Here is a 20,173-nt window from a genome sequence, read left to right as displayed (position 1 = left end):
TCTAAGCAGATTCGTATGTAGAGCATGGATAAAATGAATTCACTTGGACTCTATTGTGTATTTGAATCAGGACCATGCGAGAGCATACTTGGGCTATGTCTGCTTACTATTCGACCGTCTCCTGTTCTTGCAGAAGAGGCTGGATGCACGCGCGTCCAACCTTTGACTCGTAATGCTTGTCTAAAGTATCCCCACGAGCGAAAGACCGGCCACAGCCCCAGGACGCACCATTCCTGAGGAAACCGCCGCAAACAAAACTTTTGTCACCAGTATGTGTATTCTTGTGACGTTTGAGATCATTCGGACGCGCAAAGCCTAAGCCACAGACTTCACAGACATGAGATCTCTGAGACGCGTGAGAAAGGAGATGTGACGATAGATTGTACCTCTTCCTGTAAACAATTTTACAATACGGACATTTGAACTCTGTCTGTCGGGGTCGTTTCAAGCGAGGTTGGTACTGTGGTTCCACTTCTGACTCGGCTTCCGATAAAGCTTCTTCGGACGCAGCTGTGGTGGCATCTCCTGTGCCATCGTCCCTGTTGGGAGGATCTGGAGACTTGCGTCTCTCTGCTGCATTCTGCTGATCTAGAATGCTGCGGTAGACGTCTTGCTCAGTCGGAAACTCTTCGTCCTGGACTGTGCCTTCTGAATGGTTCTCCCTCATATGCTTTTCGCGTTCAACTGTTGTGGAGAAGCCAAATGTGTAACCTACACACGTTTCGTCTGTGCATCGGAATGGTCGCTCGTGTTTGCTGATGTGTTTATCTCGTTCAGCAGCTGAGATGAATCCTACAGTAAAGAACTGACAACTGAAACGAGGACACTTGTAAATATTGGTACCATATCTCTCCTCGATGAATGTCCGGTCGATATGTTGTGAATCATCGTTGATAGTGCTTTCGAGTATCCTTCGGACGTCGCAGACCATGCGCGCAAGGTTCAGGGCGTTTTCTTCCATCTTTGTGTTGCCAAACTTTTTCAGTTGCTGCTTTGTCGATGCTACTGCTTGTTCGAGTTGGTCATAGAAGGGCAACTCTCTGAAGTGCTGAAGCTTGTCGCTATGCCGCTTTGCGAGGGTAAGTTGGATAGTTGGAGAATTCCAATGCCGGTCTATGAGGATCTCTAGGGACTCTGAGAGATCTTCCATCACTTCTTCTTTTTCGCCATCTTTGAGGGCTATTCCAACTTCCATGTGCCGGAGCCAGAACAGGGCGGCATAATCCATGAAACCATAGTCGCCATTCAGTACACCTTCCTTGGTGGGTGGAAGTATAAAAGCAGGAAGGTTCAAATAGTCGATACATAGAATTGCTAGGTTCAGTTCTTCACTGGAGGGTTCCACATATCCTTCTTCCTCGAGCAGAAAACTACACAACGATTAGTAAGGTTCGATGATTCTCTTTTATGACTCCATGGGAAAAATCAAGGACTCACAATTTGACGGACAAATGACAAAAGTCAAGACTGCCGTCACTCCGCTTTTCTACCAAAGAGGCCAGTAAGTCCTTGGGGTGTTTTATGAAACTCTGACGTTCAAATGCGATACGTCTCTCATCGCGGTTGACAGAATTCATCACCTGTATTTCATGCCATTTTAGCGGCCTCTTCGCACAAACGAGCCATCTTAGAAGCCGCAAGGAATCTTCCCTCGCTTCAGGCACTGCCTGCTCATTTATTCGGACCATGATACGGCGATATCTTCTTCTCTGTCAGCCAAAGCAACGTAAACCGATAAGCTCCAAGACTCACGCATCATTGATCTGCTTAGGGAACACATTGGGTTCAAGTTCTTTTTCCAACCTCTCAATTGAAGTATGATTGGACAGGTTCGTCCATATCAAACTAGCAAGCAAGAAGAGTCCTTGATGCCTTGTTAGCGAGTGAATGAAAAAGAAACTGCACGAATGATGGGGCAACCTGCCTTTTACGGATTTGGACACAGTCATTGCGATCCAGTCAACCTTCTCGCCTGGCAGAGACGGATTGTTTTCGAGTAGCTTCCTAGCTTGGACCCGACAATATTCTTCGATGTCATGCTGAGTGTCTTCATCTGCAATCTTGATGCTAGCCAAGTCGTCAAAGTCTTTCCGAGCAGGACCATCGTCTTGACTAACAAAGAGACAGCGCAAGCGGTCGGCCTCTTTGCTAGGAAGATCCTCGATGAGCTTACGGAACCATTTTGTGATGTATTTTCGCTGGTCGCGGGGACACTCGTCCAAGCCATCGAGGATAATATATGCGCTTTTGCAGTTTCCAAAAGCTAAAGTCAGGAGTTCTTCAACCAGAATTGGAGAAGACAGGACAACTTGACCGCTGCGACAGAACTTCTGGTAAAAAGAAGGCAATAGCTCGTTGTTATGATGTAAGAATTGTGCAAGTAGACTTCGTCCAAGGGCAACGAAGTTATCCCGTTCCGGGTTTTCGTGCTTGCAGTAGAAATATAACACGGTTGGCGCAGGCTTGAGCTCTGACGCTTTCTGTACAACCAGAGAAGCAAGCATTGTTTTACCTGTTTTATGTTAGAGTATATTCAGGCGGTATGTTAGAAAGCTGATCAATTTCCTACCTGCTCCAGGGATGCCACTGAGCCAAAGTAAAGGAGGTACCGGGGCATATTGCGGGTGAAACCAATCCTTGAAAGACTCGTTTTCAAGAAGCCATTTGCCTGTTCCGGGATAATCCGCACGAACCTTAAGAAAAGTTGCATGGTCGACGTCCACATCCGCTGGTCTTAGCCAGTTATGAACCTCTCCGAGTCGTCGTTCGTTTTGCTCATCGAACTCGATTTCCTGAGCCTGTCGGGACCGCTGGATGTTTTCCTGAATCTCCTCGACTTGGGAAGGGGTGGCCTGGCTTTCAATCAAGCTGCGATGTTGGGCAATGTCGCGGAAAATGTTGGAAAAGCGAGACTTGCATGTTGTCCATGATTCACTAAAAACTCTTTGCCAAACTGAATCGTCATTATTAGATTGGCGATCAATGTTGAAGAGGAGATGCAAGACTGACGGGGCTGTTGGAAGTAGCGCAAGATGATGCGCTGAAACTTGAGTATCCCCTCATACATGAGAGCGAGGACTCGGACCATGTGCGGTCTGACGCGAAATAGGCCTTGACACTGTACGAGAAGTGGAAGATTCTCTCCCATGTGCTCGTATGCACTCAAAACTTCGCCGAATGCTTTGTCATTGATGCTCGTTGCCTAGGTAGCTTACATCCATCAGTCGCCAAGGGTTGAGTGCATGTTGTGAACGCGCCATACCTGGAGCAAAAACTTGAGGGGTCCCTAGATACAATGAGCTCAAAAGTACAATAGTGAAGGGCCAACTTGGGTCCTTACCCAGACAAATGCAAGCACGTCATTGTTGCGATAAAAAGTCGAGATTACTTTTCCGAACTGCTCAATTGCCTCAAGGAAGCGTTGCAGCCGGGTCAGGTCCTGTAGTCGTCGGTGCGAGTGTTGCTCAGCTTGTAAGTTGGCGATAGTTGTCTTCAAGTGATGAAGCTTCGTGGAGTGAAAGTCTTCCACGTCTCTTCTCCGTAAATCCTGCGTAAATTCCCCGATCGCCTTATCAAATGACGACTGTTGATGATTGTCGCTCATTGTTCATACTTTATTATTGCATTCCTCTGACATACTTTTTACCGTGATCCAATAAACAATTGCGCAAGATACCAAAGTAGTACAGCAGATTGTACAATAGAAGGAACAGCTCAACCCGTCCCTAGAAACTTGCAAGGCCAAAGGGCCAACTAAAACTCTTATATGCAGGGGACGGTCAGTTGATGGTGATGGAAACGCAGCGGCAGGGTGTGTCTTACCACGGTACCTAGGTATGTACCTACTACCTCGGAAGCATCCAGTAGCGACCAATGTGTTGAGAGCCGCAGCAATCCAGCCCGCATTACCTACTGCTGACGCCATGTAGTGCCCTACACGCGACTCAATCACAGTCGTAGCACTGAGATGATCTAGGGTTGTTATCTATTATCAGGTAATAGGTGCGTCAAGTAGTCTTTCGCAAGCAGAAATCGGTTTGTCTCCGCTATTTTCAGGACATTACATGTATAGTAGCAGGCTATTCAGAGTACCTAGACTTGCCTCCTCAGATTCATGAGCCAGAACTCACTAAAGCTAGTGCTTTCAGCGGGCCAATTACCAGGTAGGTACCTAGTACCTACTACTTATCCGCGATCATTCAGCAGGCATAAGCCAGCGGTAACGGGCTTACACCTACCGCCACAAATCATACATGATTTGTTGCTTTTCCAGGCCAAGCCACGATTAGTCGCATACCTATGTAGGTCTGGTTTAAATATTAGGTCGTCATGTCATGTCTTTACACTGCCTCAATGGCAGACCCCAAAGCAGCCGATGATGCTAATAGGGTCGCAGTAAGGCTCAACCGTCTGTTACACACGGTACAAGGAGAGATCGGAAGGCTGCCTTCTACGTCGTACCACTTCTCCATGAGGCTCTGAGAAGAACCCCTCATTTGCTGCACCGCCCCGATCCAGCTCCCGCTGCACTCATACCCGACAGTCGATACCTCAAGGTAAGTGACCCAACGAGCATCATGGATAGTCTGGGGTCTTTGCGCCACCACGCGCGCGCGCATGCGCAACACAGGGCGTTTCTATCACCTAGGTTTTGATTGAGCTTCGTATCTTTAATATTAGCAGGTCGACTTTGTCCCATCACTCGCGCGTCACGTTCGCTTCTACAGCGCTTGGATATTTTCTTTCCTTCAATATGAATTCTCCAGCAGCTCCCACAGATGTGTTGACAAGTGTCCCTACGCTGAAAAGACCATACCCATTTGATACAGATGAGCATCACTTGGCGGGCCATCCGCAGTCGCACAACTCATCGTCAGATGCACCGCTTCGCAGTCAGCATGTCAGCGCCGCCAGCAATGACATGGCATGTTTTGGCAGTGTAGGTCACCATATTTCCAGCATCTTCCTCAACTGACCAGAATCTATTAGATCATTGACGTCAAGGTGAATCCGCATAATGTCGTGGCTCTCAAACAATTTGGCTCCTGGCGAAGGAGTTCAGTGCAATCTTTTGCTGTCATTCAAGAAGGCGCTTTCCTTACCTTGAGACATGAGCAAGTGAAGTTCGGCCGCCTGAACAAGGGCCTTTGCCGACACCTGCACGACCTCGTGGCTAACAACAGACTTCGTTTTCAAGTCTTTATATCAAGTAAAGACTTATTTGCAGCAATGCGCTCCCATAATTGCGAGACTCCGGATCATCTCCCTGCAGAAATCAACATCTACGGCTCAAAGTTGGATGCTCGAGAGATTGGGCGCATTTTGTCAAAACTTGGCATATTTTTACAATGGCCACAGCATGGAATTGGTGCTATCGAGTACTATAACCCACAAATAATGAAGATAGAAGGACTTCCAGACCGGCTTCCGCCTGGAGCATCGCAAATATCCACCAGTGACGTGCATGGAGCACTGGATGAAGCAGGAGGAATCTCAGCAAAAGGGCAGGATACTACAACGGTTGACTCGATTCTTGATTCACTGTCGCATCGTGCCAATATCAAGGAAATAGCTACTGTACCTGATATCAAAAGTCAACTCTTTGAGTAAGTCAAGCATTCTCAATGCCAAATATTCTCTTTTGTACTAATTATGCTGCATCTAGCCACCAGAAGGAAGCGATTGACTTCATCTGTGGAAGAGAAACAGAGCACATAGACTCTGAGTTAAGTCTTTGGCAATACAATGATAAGGATGCAGACGAACCATTGTAGGTGCACTTCCTCGTTGTTCACTGGTTGTTCATTGGAGTGTCCGGCACTGAGCATCTCAACATATAGTTATCAGCATGTCCTCAGTGGAGCAAAGCGGCCAGAGCGTTCCGACGCAAGGAGCGGCATCATCGCAGACGAGATGGGGCTTGGAAAGTCGCTCGTCGTCATATATACAATTGCAAGCTCTCTCGACCGTGGCGAGGCATTTGTGGCAGCTGAGAAGAAACAACGTCTTTCACAGCCAGAGAGAAAGGTGGCTTCTAAAGCCACCCTTATAATTGCGCCTTCATCACGTAAGTATATCATCGAGCGTCACCTGAAACTGGTACAGAAAATATTGATAATTGTCTAGTATTGATCGACAATTGGGTGGAGGAACTCAACAAGTATGCACATCCTGGTGAGGTTACGATATGCACCTCACTAACGACTTAGCAGACATACAACCAATGGTGCCCTTCCGTTCCACAGACACATCGGTTCCTGGCGACACAAAGAAACACGATATCTCCATGAGCGACCGATTATATTTACGACTTATGCTACTGTAGCAGCCGAGTTCCGTCGCGGTGACAATACTCTATCTAGAATCAACTGGTTCAGGATTGTCTTGGATGAAGGTATTTTGGTGTGCCTAGATTCAGACCAGGTAAATTCTAACGTAGATTAAGCCCACGACATACGAAATCGATCCACGAAACAATTCCAGGCTGTCGCCAGTATTGCTGCCTTACATCGCTGGTGCCTCACCGGCACGCCTATTCAAAACAGCCTCGAAGACCTCGGAGCATTGATATCTTTTCTCAAAGTACCGATACTGGAACAGACGCCAGCATTTCGGAAGCTGATCACCAATCCCATCGAGTCAGGATCGCGATCACGCTTCAAGAACCTCAAAATACTGCTCCGTGCTGTCTGCCTTCGAAGAACACGACAGCAGTGCTTGGACATACCAGAACCCATATCAAAGCAACGAAGACTAGTTTTGACACAATCAGAACATTCGGACTATCAGGACTTACTCGCCCAGGGCCGGATGGAGATTGACATGGCAGTGAGTCGACGTGGAAAGAGCAATATCAATTCCGCCTTTCTCGAATCGTTACTCAAACTTCGGCTGTTCTGCAACAATGGTCGTGTCAATGCGGTGATGCAATCCGGGCCTACAGGTCTGCCCACGGACCCAGATGAGGCCCTGATCTATCTCCAACAGCATGGTCAAGACGTTTGTGCTTACTGTTCTGCGACAATCTATTTCATTAATGAAGACCCCCGTAATGATGGTGGTATCTTCATTACTGGATGCTCTCATCTGCTCTGCCACAACTGCGTGCCGATTCATCTTTCTGAGAAGAAGAAGAGCTGCCCTACTTGTATCTCTCAGCCTGATTCAGTATCCGAAACCACATTGCCATCGGTTAATATGCACATCGAGACACGTCGACGGGATATAAACAATGGCATGGGCAACACTGTGCCGTATCCATCAAAGTTGCAGGCGCTCTTGTCAGACGTAATCCAGGATTCTCAACACAAGAGGTATTATAGCTCCATGATGTATCGTCAAAAAAAGACAATATCGCTGACCCCACCGCGATCAGCATCATATTTTCCTCGTGGAAGAAGACGCTTAATCTCGTCAGTCAGCTTTTCACCACCCACGGCATACGACATGAGATCATCGACGGTTCTGTCTCCTTGGGTAAACGTCTTGGCGTGTTGAAGAACTTCCGGTCTCCTAGTGGAGCGAACATTTTGCTGATGACGCTGGGTACTGGAGCAGTAGGGTAAGTTCTTGACCTATATTCAACACCAGAGCTCGACTCATCATTACTAATCTTACAGGCTCAATCTGGCAGTTGCATCGCGCATATATCTCCTCGAGCCGCAATGGAATCCGTCGATTGAATCTCAAGCCATCGGACGGGCACTTCGCCTCGGTCAGACGGACCAAGTCATCATCATTCGGTACATCATGAAGAACACAATTGAAGAGGTGCGTCTTCTGTTCCCTGACTCGGACTTGACGTTAATCATTCACTGCAGAGCAACGTGCTATTCCGCCAGAAGAGAAAGCTCGAACTAGCAGGTGGAGGGTTCGACCAATCCGAGAAACTTCAGGCAATACGGGTAAGGTAGTCATGATGAAGCCCATTTGTGTATCATTACTAACCATCACAGGATATCTTTGGCGTTGACAGAAACTCTACAGCAGGGTAATGTTATCCTATTTCGTTGAGGATAAGTGATCAATTGTCTCTGCACCTTCCTAGATCTTTATGACATTGGTGCGTTCTCAAGACCGCATAAAGGCTATCGATGCAGAAGCTGGTTGATGGTTCAATCGGTCAGCTTGAATTCCCGATACACTCTCAGCACCTCAATCTTTGAAGCACCACAGTTTCCGTGAACATGTTTCACTAGTTGGTCTTCGAAAAAATGATGAGAATTTGCACTAATACGCGACGTTCTGGTCGGTCAACATGGTTTTGAAGATCTTGATGTAATTAGGTAGTCTGGTTATCTAGGTACTTATCCAATGGTAGTTTTGCTGCTCTTTTGCCATGGCTAGGACGTGATCAATGCCGTCCGCTTTCTCCTTTTATATCAAACCCCAAGCAGTCGTCTTCCGATTGCCTAGTTCAATGGAACTCTGCCTCGACACGACCATATCTAACTCCGTCCACCTTCAACTCGAACCCGAGCCCGGCGCTGTCGACAATCATTTCAAGGGTAAAGTCGAGGTTATCGAACTCGACACCACGCGTCGTCGTCAACCGGGTAAATAAGCTCCTCGGCACGGCACTCAGGTCCGTCGTCAGTGTGCACACGTGGACTAGCTCGCGCCCGTATGCCACTGGTGGCTCATCCGCTTCGCAGGCTATCAAGTCGTCCGTCACGATGAGTGACTGCCCTGGCCTGAAATTTCGTGTATAATGAAAGGCAATGGGCGATAACGGTGAGATGGCTTCTCCCTAAAGTCAAGCAAGTCAGCAAAGTCGATCACCCCGGCAGATAGAGGGACACTATCGAAAGAAGATGCACTCCGCATATAGTGTTTGCTTACCTTTGCAATATGCCACTGCATACGATCCGAAACCATCCAGCGCTCCCACAGGGGCGACCAGTAGCGCTCCGATACGCTGTGCTTGGACTCGTCATAGACGGTAGCGTAGCTGGTGCCATAGTGCATGCGGGCCTTGCGGGAAATGACCATGTTGCCCTCGAGGCCGCGGAGCACGGCGCCGCGCACCACGGCCGTCCAGGCGTACATGGGCTGCATGACCTCGATGCTGCCGTTCTCGGACAGGGACGCGGCGCCGCTCGCGTGCGTCGGGCGCTCCGTGTACGGCGGCGGCGCGGCGCTGGTAAAGTGCGCCTTCATGCGCCGGTACAGGTAGTCGCTCTGTCCAAAGCCGCCGACGAGCACGATGCCCGAGACGAGCCCGCCCTTGCCGCGCACCGTGTTGACCTGGCCCTGCACGAGGTCGCACACTTCCTTGACTACCGGCTCAAAGATTTCCTTGATCTGAGCCGCTGTCAGGACCAGAAAGCCAGAGTCCAGACCAGCTTCCTCATCGTCGGGAAGTCCAGGGAATCTGCGACGGTTTAGTTTAAGAATCAATGCGGAAGTGATGCAATTAAAACATACGGAACGTTCACTTCTTGGTACTCATCCTCGTTGAAGTTTCGTTTGACAAATTCCTCAAAATATCGGAGACCCATCTGCCACGTCTTGCCCTTTTTCATCTTCATCTCATCAAAGCGACTATGGCCCAAGCGAGTTCGAACATGCTCCTCGAATCTATAATTCAAAAAGGCACTGCCGCAGAGACCACCTGTACCCACGGCGGATTCCTCAACCCGCAATGGTTTTAGAGATATTATCTTGTAGGCAATCAAGCTATTCACAGGCATGTTAGCAGAAGATTCATACTTTAAAACAATGAGCTGAAACCTTACTCTACTGTTCCACCACCAGCGTCACAAACAATAAAATTATCTCCCACATTCAAATGATTCGGCTGGATAGCCTTGAGCGTGTACACGGCAGCGGCCTCTGGCTCACTAATCATCTGAATGTCAGACTTGGCGCCCATGCCGGCCCTCTCCGCGGCCTGCAGCGTCGTGTTCTTGGCGGCATCGGACCAGACGGCGGGGCAGGTGAGGACAAAGTCGACCTTTGTCGAGGCCATGAAGGACTCGCCGTAGCGGCGCGTCAGCGTGTCCATGGTGTGCCGGTAGATTTGCGTCAGGTAGTCGCTGACGGCGTCGACGACGTTCTTGTTGTACTTGCGCAGCTGCGTCGCCGTCTCCTGCGGGCTCACGTAAAAGGGCAGCTTTTGCGACCGGTCCAGGAACAGCTTGATGCACCGCAGCCGCGACTCCTCGGGCTTGAACTGAAAGCCCCATTTCACCGCCGGCCCCGGCACCGACCCCGACCCCGACCCTACCGTCGTCGTCGAGCTGGCCGGGGAGGCGGCGGCGTTGGCGTTGGCGTTGGCAGGCGTGTCATAGGAGATCTCGGTTGGTACCTTGTCCGAGGTGATGCCGTTGCCGCCAGGCCATGTCTTGATGATTTCTACATCATCAGGGGTAGATGTATATACTGCTGCCACGCTTGAAAATCAATCAGCCTTGGTAACTTGGTGGGATTGATCATAAAATATATGTCTTCTCAACGGTTGGAGGCGGTGAGATTGTGGATGAGATGGTGCACACATGCGTCTGTGATTTGGAATGGGTAATTCGTGAATGAGAGGCGAGCCAACGAGTCTACAAAAGAGCACAATCACATACTCACCCAGAAAAGGTAGTACCAAAGTCTACACCGACTATAAGCCGGTCGCTGATAGGGGCGAACTCCCGGACCGGGCCATTGATGGCCTCGGCCGACGATGCCGGGGTAAAGGTGCCAAAGTACCGGTCCCGGCTATCTTGATTTCTCTGGCTTCGACTGGACCGTACCGGTAGATTGAAACTCATCTTGGCAGCCGCCGCCCGAGAGTGCTGCTGTTGTGGCCGAGTCTCGGGGTTCTCTTGGATATATAACGTCGAGGCACGCGGGATACGGGAGAAACGTGACTGACTAATAAGACGTCGCGCGCGAAAGGAGGGGCAGCAGGCCCCAAGTCCCAGTCGCTAAAGACCGGGTTGCCCTCCGAAGCCGTTGGTACGCTTTTGTACTATTCCCGTTCCGCCTGATAGGTCTGATCTCCTATATGAGGAGGGGGGGCCGTTGGGAAATGGCTGCGATATCCTACGATAATCGAATCCAATGAGGAAAAGAAAAGTGAAAGAAAGGCAGCAGGTTTGATTTTCGAGGATGAATAAGAATGTGGCTCAGCGTAAGAATATCAGGAGAGATACCGTCGCTTGAACGGGCGGGCGTTTTTTTAGCGGGGCAGTGTCAGAATCAAAAAAAAGTACAGGTCAATCAGTCCGTCTGACAGCAGCAATGAACAAATAAGAGTCGCTACCGTCCCTGGGCTGTGTCTTCTCCAATTAGGGAGAGTGGAGTTGCACCAGTGGCTAATATGTAAAGCAATTGACAACGTTTTAGCTCTTGGAAGAAAATATAGTTATTGTTCCAATGTTTATCAAAGAGCCGCACAGAAATAAGGAAGACACTTTTGACGTCAGATTGTATGTCAACTAGTCTCGTCAGAAATAGGCTACAGTATTTCACCCCATAGTATTGCAACAGACCTGCAGATAGGACCCGATTGATGGTGCAAATCCATGCGATTCCTGCATCGGTTTCGTTGGCTGTCCAGGGGTGTATAGCATGTACCTACAAGCACGTAGGGAAGAAATGACGGCTGGTGCTTTGATTTATTCTGCTGCCTGGTGGCCTGAATCAGGAAGACCAGAAGCGAGTAGACTGCAAAAAAGATGGCGGGCGTGGGCCGCCGAGCTACCTTGTACTACCCTCCTTAGTACGTGCTGCGTGGTTACATTTTTAGCTACGGAAAACCCACTACAAAGTCGTGAATATTCGTAGTTGGTCGTCTAGGTAGTAACCCATCCCGAAATCCCACGATCAAGCTTTGCAACTCTGTCCTTTCTAGAGAGCTAGATGCCAAGAATGCTTGTATATCGATGGCCAGTTTCGATACACGAAAGAACAATAATACTATTCGAAACTGAGTTCATCCCACCGGCCTAGCACTATCCAAATCTGGGTAGAGTCGCCGTACCTATTCTACAGAGTACACAGCCTCTCTTCCTCTACTCCCGCTTTTGAGGCGCAGCCTTAGGCCACCGTTCCTGCATTGCATTGCATGGCTTGCATGCAAGGTAGTTGAGGTAGCACACGATGTCTCTCTCTCGCTGGAATAAGCCGAGAATCCTCTCTCGCTAGTAAGTAGGTCGACACGGCGGGAAAAGCTGTCACATGTGTATAATTGTCCGAGAAATGAGATATCACATCGTCAGTCTTGATGAACAGTGCTGTGGTTTGACGAGTATCGTGAACCGTTTCGAGTCGGCTTAAAATGATAACCTTTGCTATTTCATCATTATTACCTGTGAAGCTAGATGCTGCTGTTCCCATCAGCGATGCTGCTACTCATGAGCTATGTGGAATCACGACATTGGTCCAATCAAGTCAAGATGTTGTTCGAGATGATAAATGGGATCTTATGCCCGACGTCTTTTTCTGGGGAATTCTACCCTTCTTTGTATATGATATATATGTGTATATACCGTCACCAAGATGTCCCCCATAAATGACAAAGCAATCGTGCATATGCCCCCCGCAACTAGTATACCACATCAATCCAGCCCGCATGAGGCGAGGAATACTTTGAAGCATATCTACCAACTATACTCGACAACACTTTTCTTCTTGTACAATATAAGGAGTCCGCGATTCTTGCAAACTGACACTGGGTCGCGGGTCCCATCACCAAGTTCTAACAAACGAAAATATGCACAAATATGGGGAGTCCAGTAACCTTGTACAGCCTTGAGTTCTATATCTGGGTATTTGTCAAAAGAAAAGAAAAATAATAAAAGAGTTGGAAATATCAACATGTAGCAAGAATGCCGGCGTAGTCTTGAGAGTAACAAGTAGCCGGTCGTGTCAACTCGTTGATGACCTCAACATAGTCGAAAAGCCGAAATCGCTGTTTGAAGACGTGAGAATGAACGTCGCGAAACACAATGATGCCGGCCATGTGGATTTTCCCGGAAGATGATGAAAGAAACCGATAGCGCCCAAAACACCGTTGCCATGAGAAGTGAGACAATTTCAGGTGTCGCAAAAATCCAATTGAAGCACACTTAGGACCAAACATGGGTTTAGAACCTGTTGCCGGCTGCCCAAATACTAGCAGCTGCCGAGCTTGCCCATTCACTCTCCTCATAGGGTGGCGTCGGCCACTTCTGAGCATCGTGAACCGTCTTCTTGAGATCAAGAGGCTTCGGCGTCACCACCTCATGCGAGTCACCAAAGAGAACTTGGTTGCCGCTGGCGGATGGCGAAGGGGTAGGGTACGGGTTCGATAAGGCAAGATTGCTGGTTGATTGATGCAGCCCAGGCTTCCCATCGCCTTCCATGCGCTTCATGGCATGCTGTGTCGAGTTCAACACTTCGTCCAGCAGCTCGTCCTCTTCTGCCGGTGCATCATACTGTTGTACGCCATGGGGCACCTGTGCTCTCCTTGTCCGGCTCGAGACAGGCCCAACACTCCTCGCAGCACCAATGAGGTTGTCAACAGACCGAGGTTGGTGGTGTGGCAGAGAATGGTGTCGCTTCAGGTTGCCCGCCGGCGTAGCCAGGTGAGTGGGAGGAATCGGAGGTTGCGATGTCTCGAGGCTGGAATCGTAGTTTTCGATTTTCGTGGGAACGGGGCCGGGCTGCTGGTCAATCACCATTGACGATCTGTTGCTTGCCCAGGGACCGCAGCCAGCTTGGGCCTCGATATCATCGTACGCTGGGGATACTGGAGTTTGGTGCCTTCCTGAAAAACGTCTTGCCCGCTTCCGTAAATGCGAAAAGAAACTCTCCTTGTGTGCGCTCGGCGGGGAAACCAGACCGGAGTTGCCATTCAATGCTCGTTCGGCTTGCTGACGATGGATCTCAGCGTAGTTGTTGGTGCTTGATGCCACTGAAAGCTGTCGTCCAATCTTCTTGGCCGCCTTCTCCTCCATCGACACCTTTCGGACATTGCCGTTAGCGTATGAGTCGTTATATGAAGGCGTTCTGTTCGATGCCTGGGCATGAACGGTATCCGACATTGGAGAAATGGGCTTGATGGTGGGAAGGATATGGATCGGGGCAACATTGGACGGTCCATTTGTCCACGTCGTTCGCTTGCCATTTGGTGGACGTACTTTGGCGGCAGGAATCTCACTCACCGTCGGAGGCGAGGGATGTGCAGCGACAGGGTCCTTAGCAGTTACGGCCTGAACAGTAACGGTTTCCGTGCTATCGGTACGCCCGATGAGCGATTTCCGGAACCAGGAAGGCTTCGACGAGGTAGGTCCGGGGGATGAGTCCTTCGCATTTCGTCCAATTTCTGATGGTTTCCTGCCCAAAATCCGGGAAGCAGATGACCTCGGCCTGAGAGGGTCAACAGCATCGGTGAAGTATTCATGAGCCAGTGCCTGCGTTGATGTAGGACGGTTCTTTGGATCCCACATCAGACACCAGGTAACAAAGTGAGCAAGCGACGATGGCCATTGCGGGGTTTGCAAAATGGTATCCATGGCATGAGGAGCCATTTTGGGGAATGAGAATCCAAGCTTGCCTGCCAGCCTGGTACCCTCTCTCCAGTCTCCTCCACCGACACGAGAGCCAGCCTTGTTATACCAATTACCTGGACTTCCCATGATCTCACACACTCTCCAAACTTGATCAACTTCGTTACCACCCGGGAACAGCGGCTTCAGGGTTGCCACTTCGACAGCCATGGCGCCAACAGCCCAAATATCTACGGGTGCAGAGTACTCTCCTGCCCGCAGCAGGACTTCTGGTGCACGGTACCATCGTGTGGATACATATGTTGTGTATGGCAGTTTCGAGTGGGTTTCGCGAGCAAGACCGAAATCCGCAATCTTAACTGTGTAGCTCGGGGGGGTCGAGGGAGGCGTCACGAGGGCCGAGTACCGTCTGAAAGAGTTAATCGAGTCTTGGTGCGCCGAGGTCGAAACTAGAATATTTTCTGGTTTGATATCGCGGTGAAAGAAGTGGTGAGCGTGTATGTGTTCCAATCCTTGCATGATTTGGAATAGAACACTCTTCACGCTGGCGTTGTCGAGTGGTTTGTGATCCCGAGCCTTCATCAGTTGATACAGATTACCCTCCATATATTCCATGGCAATATGCAGCTTCTTGCTGAAAGGATCCAGGAATATGTCCAGGGCCGGGACCAAGTGAACATGAGGTGGTAAGGTTCGCAAAAACACCACTTCTCTAAGCTCAAGACATGGACCAAAAGACTCAAAGGTCTTTTTCATGGTCTTGATGGCAATCTATTTCCAAGATCAGTAAATCGACAACATTCAGGTGGGATGTCGAAAGACATACGACAGTGCCTCTCCGGGCAACACTGGCTCCTGCGCTGCGGACTCGAGCCAACACCACGCTACCGAAGCTGCCATCTCCTATTTCCTTCAAGACTTCGAAGCGGTCCTCCAGAGCCATATTGGACGAGGTGTGAATGGGCGCAGAGCCCCTGTGGGCCAGATCGTGAGCTACCGTCATGGCGAACGCTTCAAAACAGTTATGAGACTCTATCAAGTGGCAGCGTTTATCCCATTAACTGTGCGTCAATAGCCCAGACTCGGTTTGGCGAGATAGGCTACCGACGTGTGTCAGTATGGTGACCCAGGAGGGTTTGAAGTAAAGCTCTGTGGCAGAGCTATAGCAGTTCTCGGCTCATTCAGATCGAAGGCGGGTGTCGAAAAGCAACAGGCGAATTCGAGTAGGACGCGTCAGATTATTGAAGGCCGGATCGTTGTTGTCTATTTCCTCTTCTGGTGTAGTAATGTGAGGTGGAATAGCGTCGACAGAATGCGAGACAATATGAAAAGGGAAAGGAAAAAGGCGATATAGCAGTGATAATGAGGGAGTTGGACAGGAGGTCTCTTGGGATAGTGCGTTGGATTAGGGGACCAGGGAATAATGGAACCAGAATATCGGGGTGCGGGTCTTGGTCAAGGCTGATTGATGTTCGACGAGCTGGGTTGTGAGCTTCTCGAAATATGCAGACCTTGCTAGCGCGAATGATGCTTGTCTAGGGAAAAGAGAGAATGACTGAACCCGAGGTGACCGGGGAACGCGGAAAGAGTTGGTTGATGCACAGTGGGAAATAAGGAGCGAATGAATATTGGTGGGTTTGAGGTCTTTTCAATCTCTGAGCAGTTTGATTGTTGTTGATAGCTGCAGATGATGCCCAAATGACAGGCCGGGAAAGGGAGAGAAGCGCTGTCTCGTGGTGTAGCAGCTGCCGCGGCCAAGTTGTCTGCCGGTCGCGAGCTGTGTGTGTGCTCGAGGTACAGAGAACACAGACGCGCGCGCGCTTGGGGGCGGAACTTGTGAGAGAGAGAAACGAATAGTAAAAGGTTAGACAGAGGGAGAACAGAGCATGGAGCGCAGGAATAGCATCAGACCGACGCTGTGCTAATGATTAGCAAGCGCTGAAGGAATTGCCATGAACTCGTCTCTGCCGTTTCGGGATTCGAGCGAAAGTGAGTGGTGGATTGTAATGAGAGAGAGAGAAGTGAGATGAGCTGTTCGCCAACGAGAGGGACCCAGTAGGTGGTTCTCTCTGGCGTCTCTTTGGGGGGACGGCGAATGGAGACGAGTCCCAGTTTCGTAGCGGCGGCGCGGCAGCGGATGTCAAAGCATCTGTGGCTTCTGCTGGTTGCCCCCCCTCAGAAGTCCCCCCTTCGGTACCTACGTACAAGACAGGACAAGAGACCCCCCCTGGCGTGAATTTGATGCCACCCTTTTTAGCATGAACACAGGTACCGGGGGACGGGCAGACCCCAATCTCGCTAACTCGACGATTTGGAGGGGGCAGGTCAACCGTGGTCACTCTTGTCACTCTTACCCAAGGGGGGCCCAAAATGGACCAATTTGCTCGAGGACCCAGACAGGCAGGGGGTCCGTCTGAAAGGAGAGTGCCATAATTCGATGCGTTACAGTTGCAGCGGGTTCGTCATGATTTTAGTTTGATTATCACATCTCTGATAATTTTCTTTTTTGCTTCCTCCGGACAGGCCATGTACGAGCTACATGCGTACATTTCATCTATTACATTGACTGTGGAAGAGACTCATCCTCCGAGATGACGGCGGAAGCAACCAGGTGTGACTGACTTATTCTCTGACCTCTTTTATCTGTTGGGCCGCCATCTCTATTGTCAGATCTTTCAACGAGGCGAAGCTCAGAAGGATTACTGTGCACATACGTTACTAAGGTAAGGTGGTACGGACTTATTACTCATGTTTCTCCATCAGCCAGACAGTGAACCCAGCACTTTGCCTTGCCTCTATTGGGTGTGAGAGGAAGCGCCGGTTGCAAAGCTGCGAGATACGGACACTGTGCCAGCCCTCTGTTTCCAATGCTGACGGGCATGATTCTTCTGGAAATCCTCCGCCAACGGCTTGAGCCGTACAGTGTGGTGCGACCCATTTTACTGCAGCTCGAAACGTAGAAGCCCAGCATGACAAGCAAGTGCCAGCACCCACTTGAGCTGTTTAGCATTTGGTGTCGATCCATGTATGCTCCACGGATCTAGTGAGTGATCGCGCAGCTCGTACTGTGGCACAAATGCATCTCTCACTCAGTGCGTAAAAGTACAAGGTACCGAAGTACATTACCTACCATGAGCAATTACACTTAATCTTAATGAAGAAAAAAATGTGTCTTTTGCGCTTCTGATTGAGCGGCAGGCCGATGATGTATTTCCCCCGTGCTACGGATCAGAGTTATGTCATATGCATGCCAATGCCAACGCGCTGCCGGCACGATAAGAACGGCTCAAATAGCCTCTCAAACATATGTACCTCCGCCATCACCACGAATTCCCGTACCGCCTACATACCGTATGTTCTTGATGTTCGTTCATGCATGAAAATGGATGCTCGACCGAACATTCGAAAAGGGCCCCAGAGAAAAAAAAAATCGTGGCGACGAGATCCATCGCAAGAACAGTTATGATTCCCCAGACAACCCGTCGTCGAAAAGACGGTCAACACTGCAAAAGCCAATAGTCTCGAGAGCAGTGGGAACTCGGGCCTCTGAGCATGGATGGGATCTTGTTTTCGCTCAATGCCAGCACACCAGACATCTCTAGTCACAGGTAGACTTGAACGTCGCCAGCATGGGACATGCCGACCGCGGCAGTCGTCGTTACCTAGTTGTTACCAGCCATTCAACACACTACCATACGGTCGGCGCAATGCCGATCCTTGGTGTGCTGATTTCGAACAAACATTGAACCAAAATCCTAAGTTGAGCGGCATGGAAACATTAAACAAAAGCCCAGGATTGGTGGGTTTTTGGGCCACAGTCCACCGTCCTTGCTGCACCGTTTCCAATACAATTGCTTGCTGCAGCGATGCACCACTGGAGACCCGAATAAAATACCGTTTGCTCAATTCAATCCCTTGACTAGACCTTCTCAACTTGATGATGGGATGATCTTCTTATCCACTGGAGAAATACTGAAAATACCATGTGCCATTTGCATTTTATTTGCCTGGCACAGACGCGACGTGATGGCAATCAATGGCCAACCAGCAAGGGAGATCACAAAAAGCAGCTAAACCTCAACAAGCAAAAGGGGGAGGCCCGTGGGCATGTGGTTGAACCAAACCCAATCGAAACCACCAGGATCCAGTGAATATGCTCTGGTGACGAATCGTTACCTCGAGGGCCCCGTGAAATGCCAGGTTTCGTGCCAATAATCTCATTCTTTTCCTTTGCTGGACCGGACCGGGCGTCGTCAGTTCCTCATGGCGCTCACATACAACACGTATTCCCCAACCTCCAAGAATAAAAAAACATCCATCTTTTGTGAGCATTTTGGAAAGCTTTTATTCACTGGCAGTGGAACCGGCACCTTCGACGTGCAGTACGCTATTGCCATTTTCGGCCCTGGGCGCCACAGATCGAGCCAAGCGCTGCCCGACGGTCGACCGCCAGAGTGCTAAAACCTACCCAAAATCAGACAGAACTTTGGACAAGAGGCAGCATTTCCCGCCGGTTGCTGCAAATGGGTTCCGGAAAGAGATTCCTGTGAACTTGAAGAAGTGCCTAGCAGTTCGACTGGCCCTGCTCGATCGTGTGGGGTACCACGCTGCTCCGAGCCCGATACCTCATCTGACAATGTGCCCGCCGCGGATATTGAGGTATCTGTAGTGAAAGAACGCTGTATCGTTAGCCCTGCCGATCATCCTGCTCCCCTGAGCCATTGAAGCCGGTCCACAAATAGATTGGCCATTGTTGCTGGTGCCCGCGGTCCCGTGCTTTGGAACGAGGGGAACGATTCTTTTGCCCTGACAGATGGGGTTTCTTCCCACCTTCACACCATCTTTTCCCTTCCCGTGCCTGTGGTTTATCTGCCAATCTGGCCCTGGAACCTTGCATGAATCGGGAAAATGCTTGGATAGTTTCCCAAGCTCGACCTTGCGCGAAAGAGACCTGACGCTGCACGAGAGCCGTAACACCCGGGAGCTCCTCTGCGATCATTTATCACGACCTAGAAAAAAACGCGTAGGCAGGTAAGTTGGCTAGCTGGCAGATAACGCCAAAGAAAATGCGTGTGCATTAATGTAGAAGTGCATGACTCGGTCATTGGCTCGTCATCACGATTGCAAAGAGCTTTTTTTTTTTCCTTCGTTGCATGCCTCTCCTCCAAAAGACGACCGCGGGGCTGGCTGGCTCTGCCTGGACCCCGACGGCGCGGTTGCTGTTTAGACGACAGTTGCGCTAAAGCCCGGAGAAGCCAGAATCTAGCAGTCGGCGCATAATGGTCTCGTCGATTTGAAACATGGTGGCATGGGCACAGTTCGGGAACAGCTCGTTACCTTAAAAAGAAGCAAAAAAGAAGAACACCAGCCTAATTGACCCCAAGAGGGAGCTCGCGCGAATTGCAGAACTACCTACCTTAGATTGGGAAAATAGTCTTCTGCGGCCATTGTTCGCGCTTGTTGTGCGCTATTGTGCACTTAACATATGTATGGCAAAGGTGCTGCGGTAGACGAGAATTCGTGCTCTAAACCCTACGGTAGGCAATGTAGAGCAGTCCCAAAATCCCTGGGGTTTTAGGCGCGCTGTAATGTATGCAACTGTAGCGTTCTGAGGGCCTTCGCGGCGGCCAACTTCACGTAGCAGCACTTTGGCACTTAATGTTTGTTCATCCTAGCGGCCAGCAACGTCC

General features: G+C 49.9%; 4 protein-coding genes across 4 annotated transcripts; 1 reads left to right on the top strand and 3 right to left on the bottom strand.

Annotated features, from left to right (window-relative positions):
- Positions 1-106: 106 nt before the first annotated feature.
- Positions 107-3,604, bottom strand: PFICI_11263 (uncharacterized protein; the record flags this gene model as incomplete). Its single annotated transcript, XM_007839844.1, has 7 exons — positions 107-1,370; positions 1,438-1,701; positions 1,753-2,512; positions 2,570-2,953; positions 3,010-3,202; positions 3,263-3,286; positions 3,341-3,604. The coding sequence occupies 7 exons, from the start codon at positions 3,602-3,604 to the stop codon at positions 107-109; spliced, it is 3,153 nt and encodes a 1,050-aa protein (XP_007838035.1).
- Positions 3,605-4,753: 1,149 nt separating this feature from the next.
- Positions 4,754-7,994, top strand: PFICI_11262 (uncharacterized protein; the record flags this gene model as incomplete). The annotated part of the gene is made up of 11 exons (XM_007839843.1): positions 4,754-4,939; positions 4,990-5,606; positions 5,666-5,770; positions 5,841-6,067; positions 6,127-6,160; positions 6,213-6,394; positions 6,446-7,313; positions 7,376-7,561; positions 7,620-7,770; positions 7,821-7,904; positions 7,956-7,994. The coding sequence occupies 11 exons, from the start codon at positions 4,754-4,756 to the stop codon at positions 7,992-7,994; spliced, it is 2,679 nt and encodes an 892-aa protein (XP_007838034.1).
- Positions 7,995-8,416: 422 nt separating this feature from the next.
- Positions 8,417-10,760, bottom strand: PFICI_11261 (uncharacterized protein; the record flags this gene model as incomplete). Its single annotated transcript, XM_007839842.1, has 5 exons — positions 8,417-8,749; positions 8,842-9,373; positions 9,427-9,678; positions 9,738-10,394; positions 10,579-10,760. The coding sequence occupies 5 exons, from the start codon at positions 10,758-10,760 to the stop codon at positions 8,417-8,419; spliced, it is 1,956 nt and encodes a 651-aa protein (XP_007838033.1).
- A 2,319-nt stretch (positions 10,761-13,079) lies between these two features.
- Positions 13,080-15,486, bottom strand: PFICI_11260 (uncharacterized protein; the record flags this gene model as incomplete). The annotated part of the gene is made up of 2 exons (XM_007839841.1): positions 13,080-15,254; positions 15,310-15,486. 2 exons carry the CDS (start codon positions 15,484-15,486, stop codon positions 13,080-13,082), a joined length of 2,352 nt encoding a protein of 783 aa, XP_007838032.1.
- Positions 15,487-20,173: the final 4,687 nt, after the last annotated feature.

The sequence above is a fragment of the Pestalotiopsis fici genome, assembly GCF_000516985.1.
Source record: "Pestalotiopsis fici W106-1 unplaced genomic scaffold PFICI_Scf_8, whole genome shotgun sequence".
NCBI classification, from domain to species: Eukaryota; Fungi; Ascomycota; class Sordariomycetes; order Amphisphaeriales; family Sporocadaceae; genus Pestalotiopsis; species Pestalotiopsis fici.
This window is presented reverse-complemented; position numbering and strand designations above follow the sequence as displayed.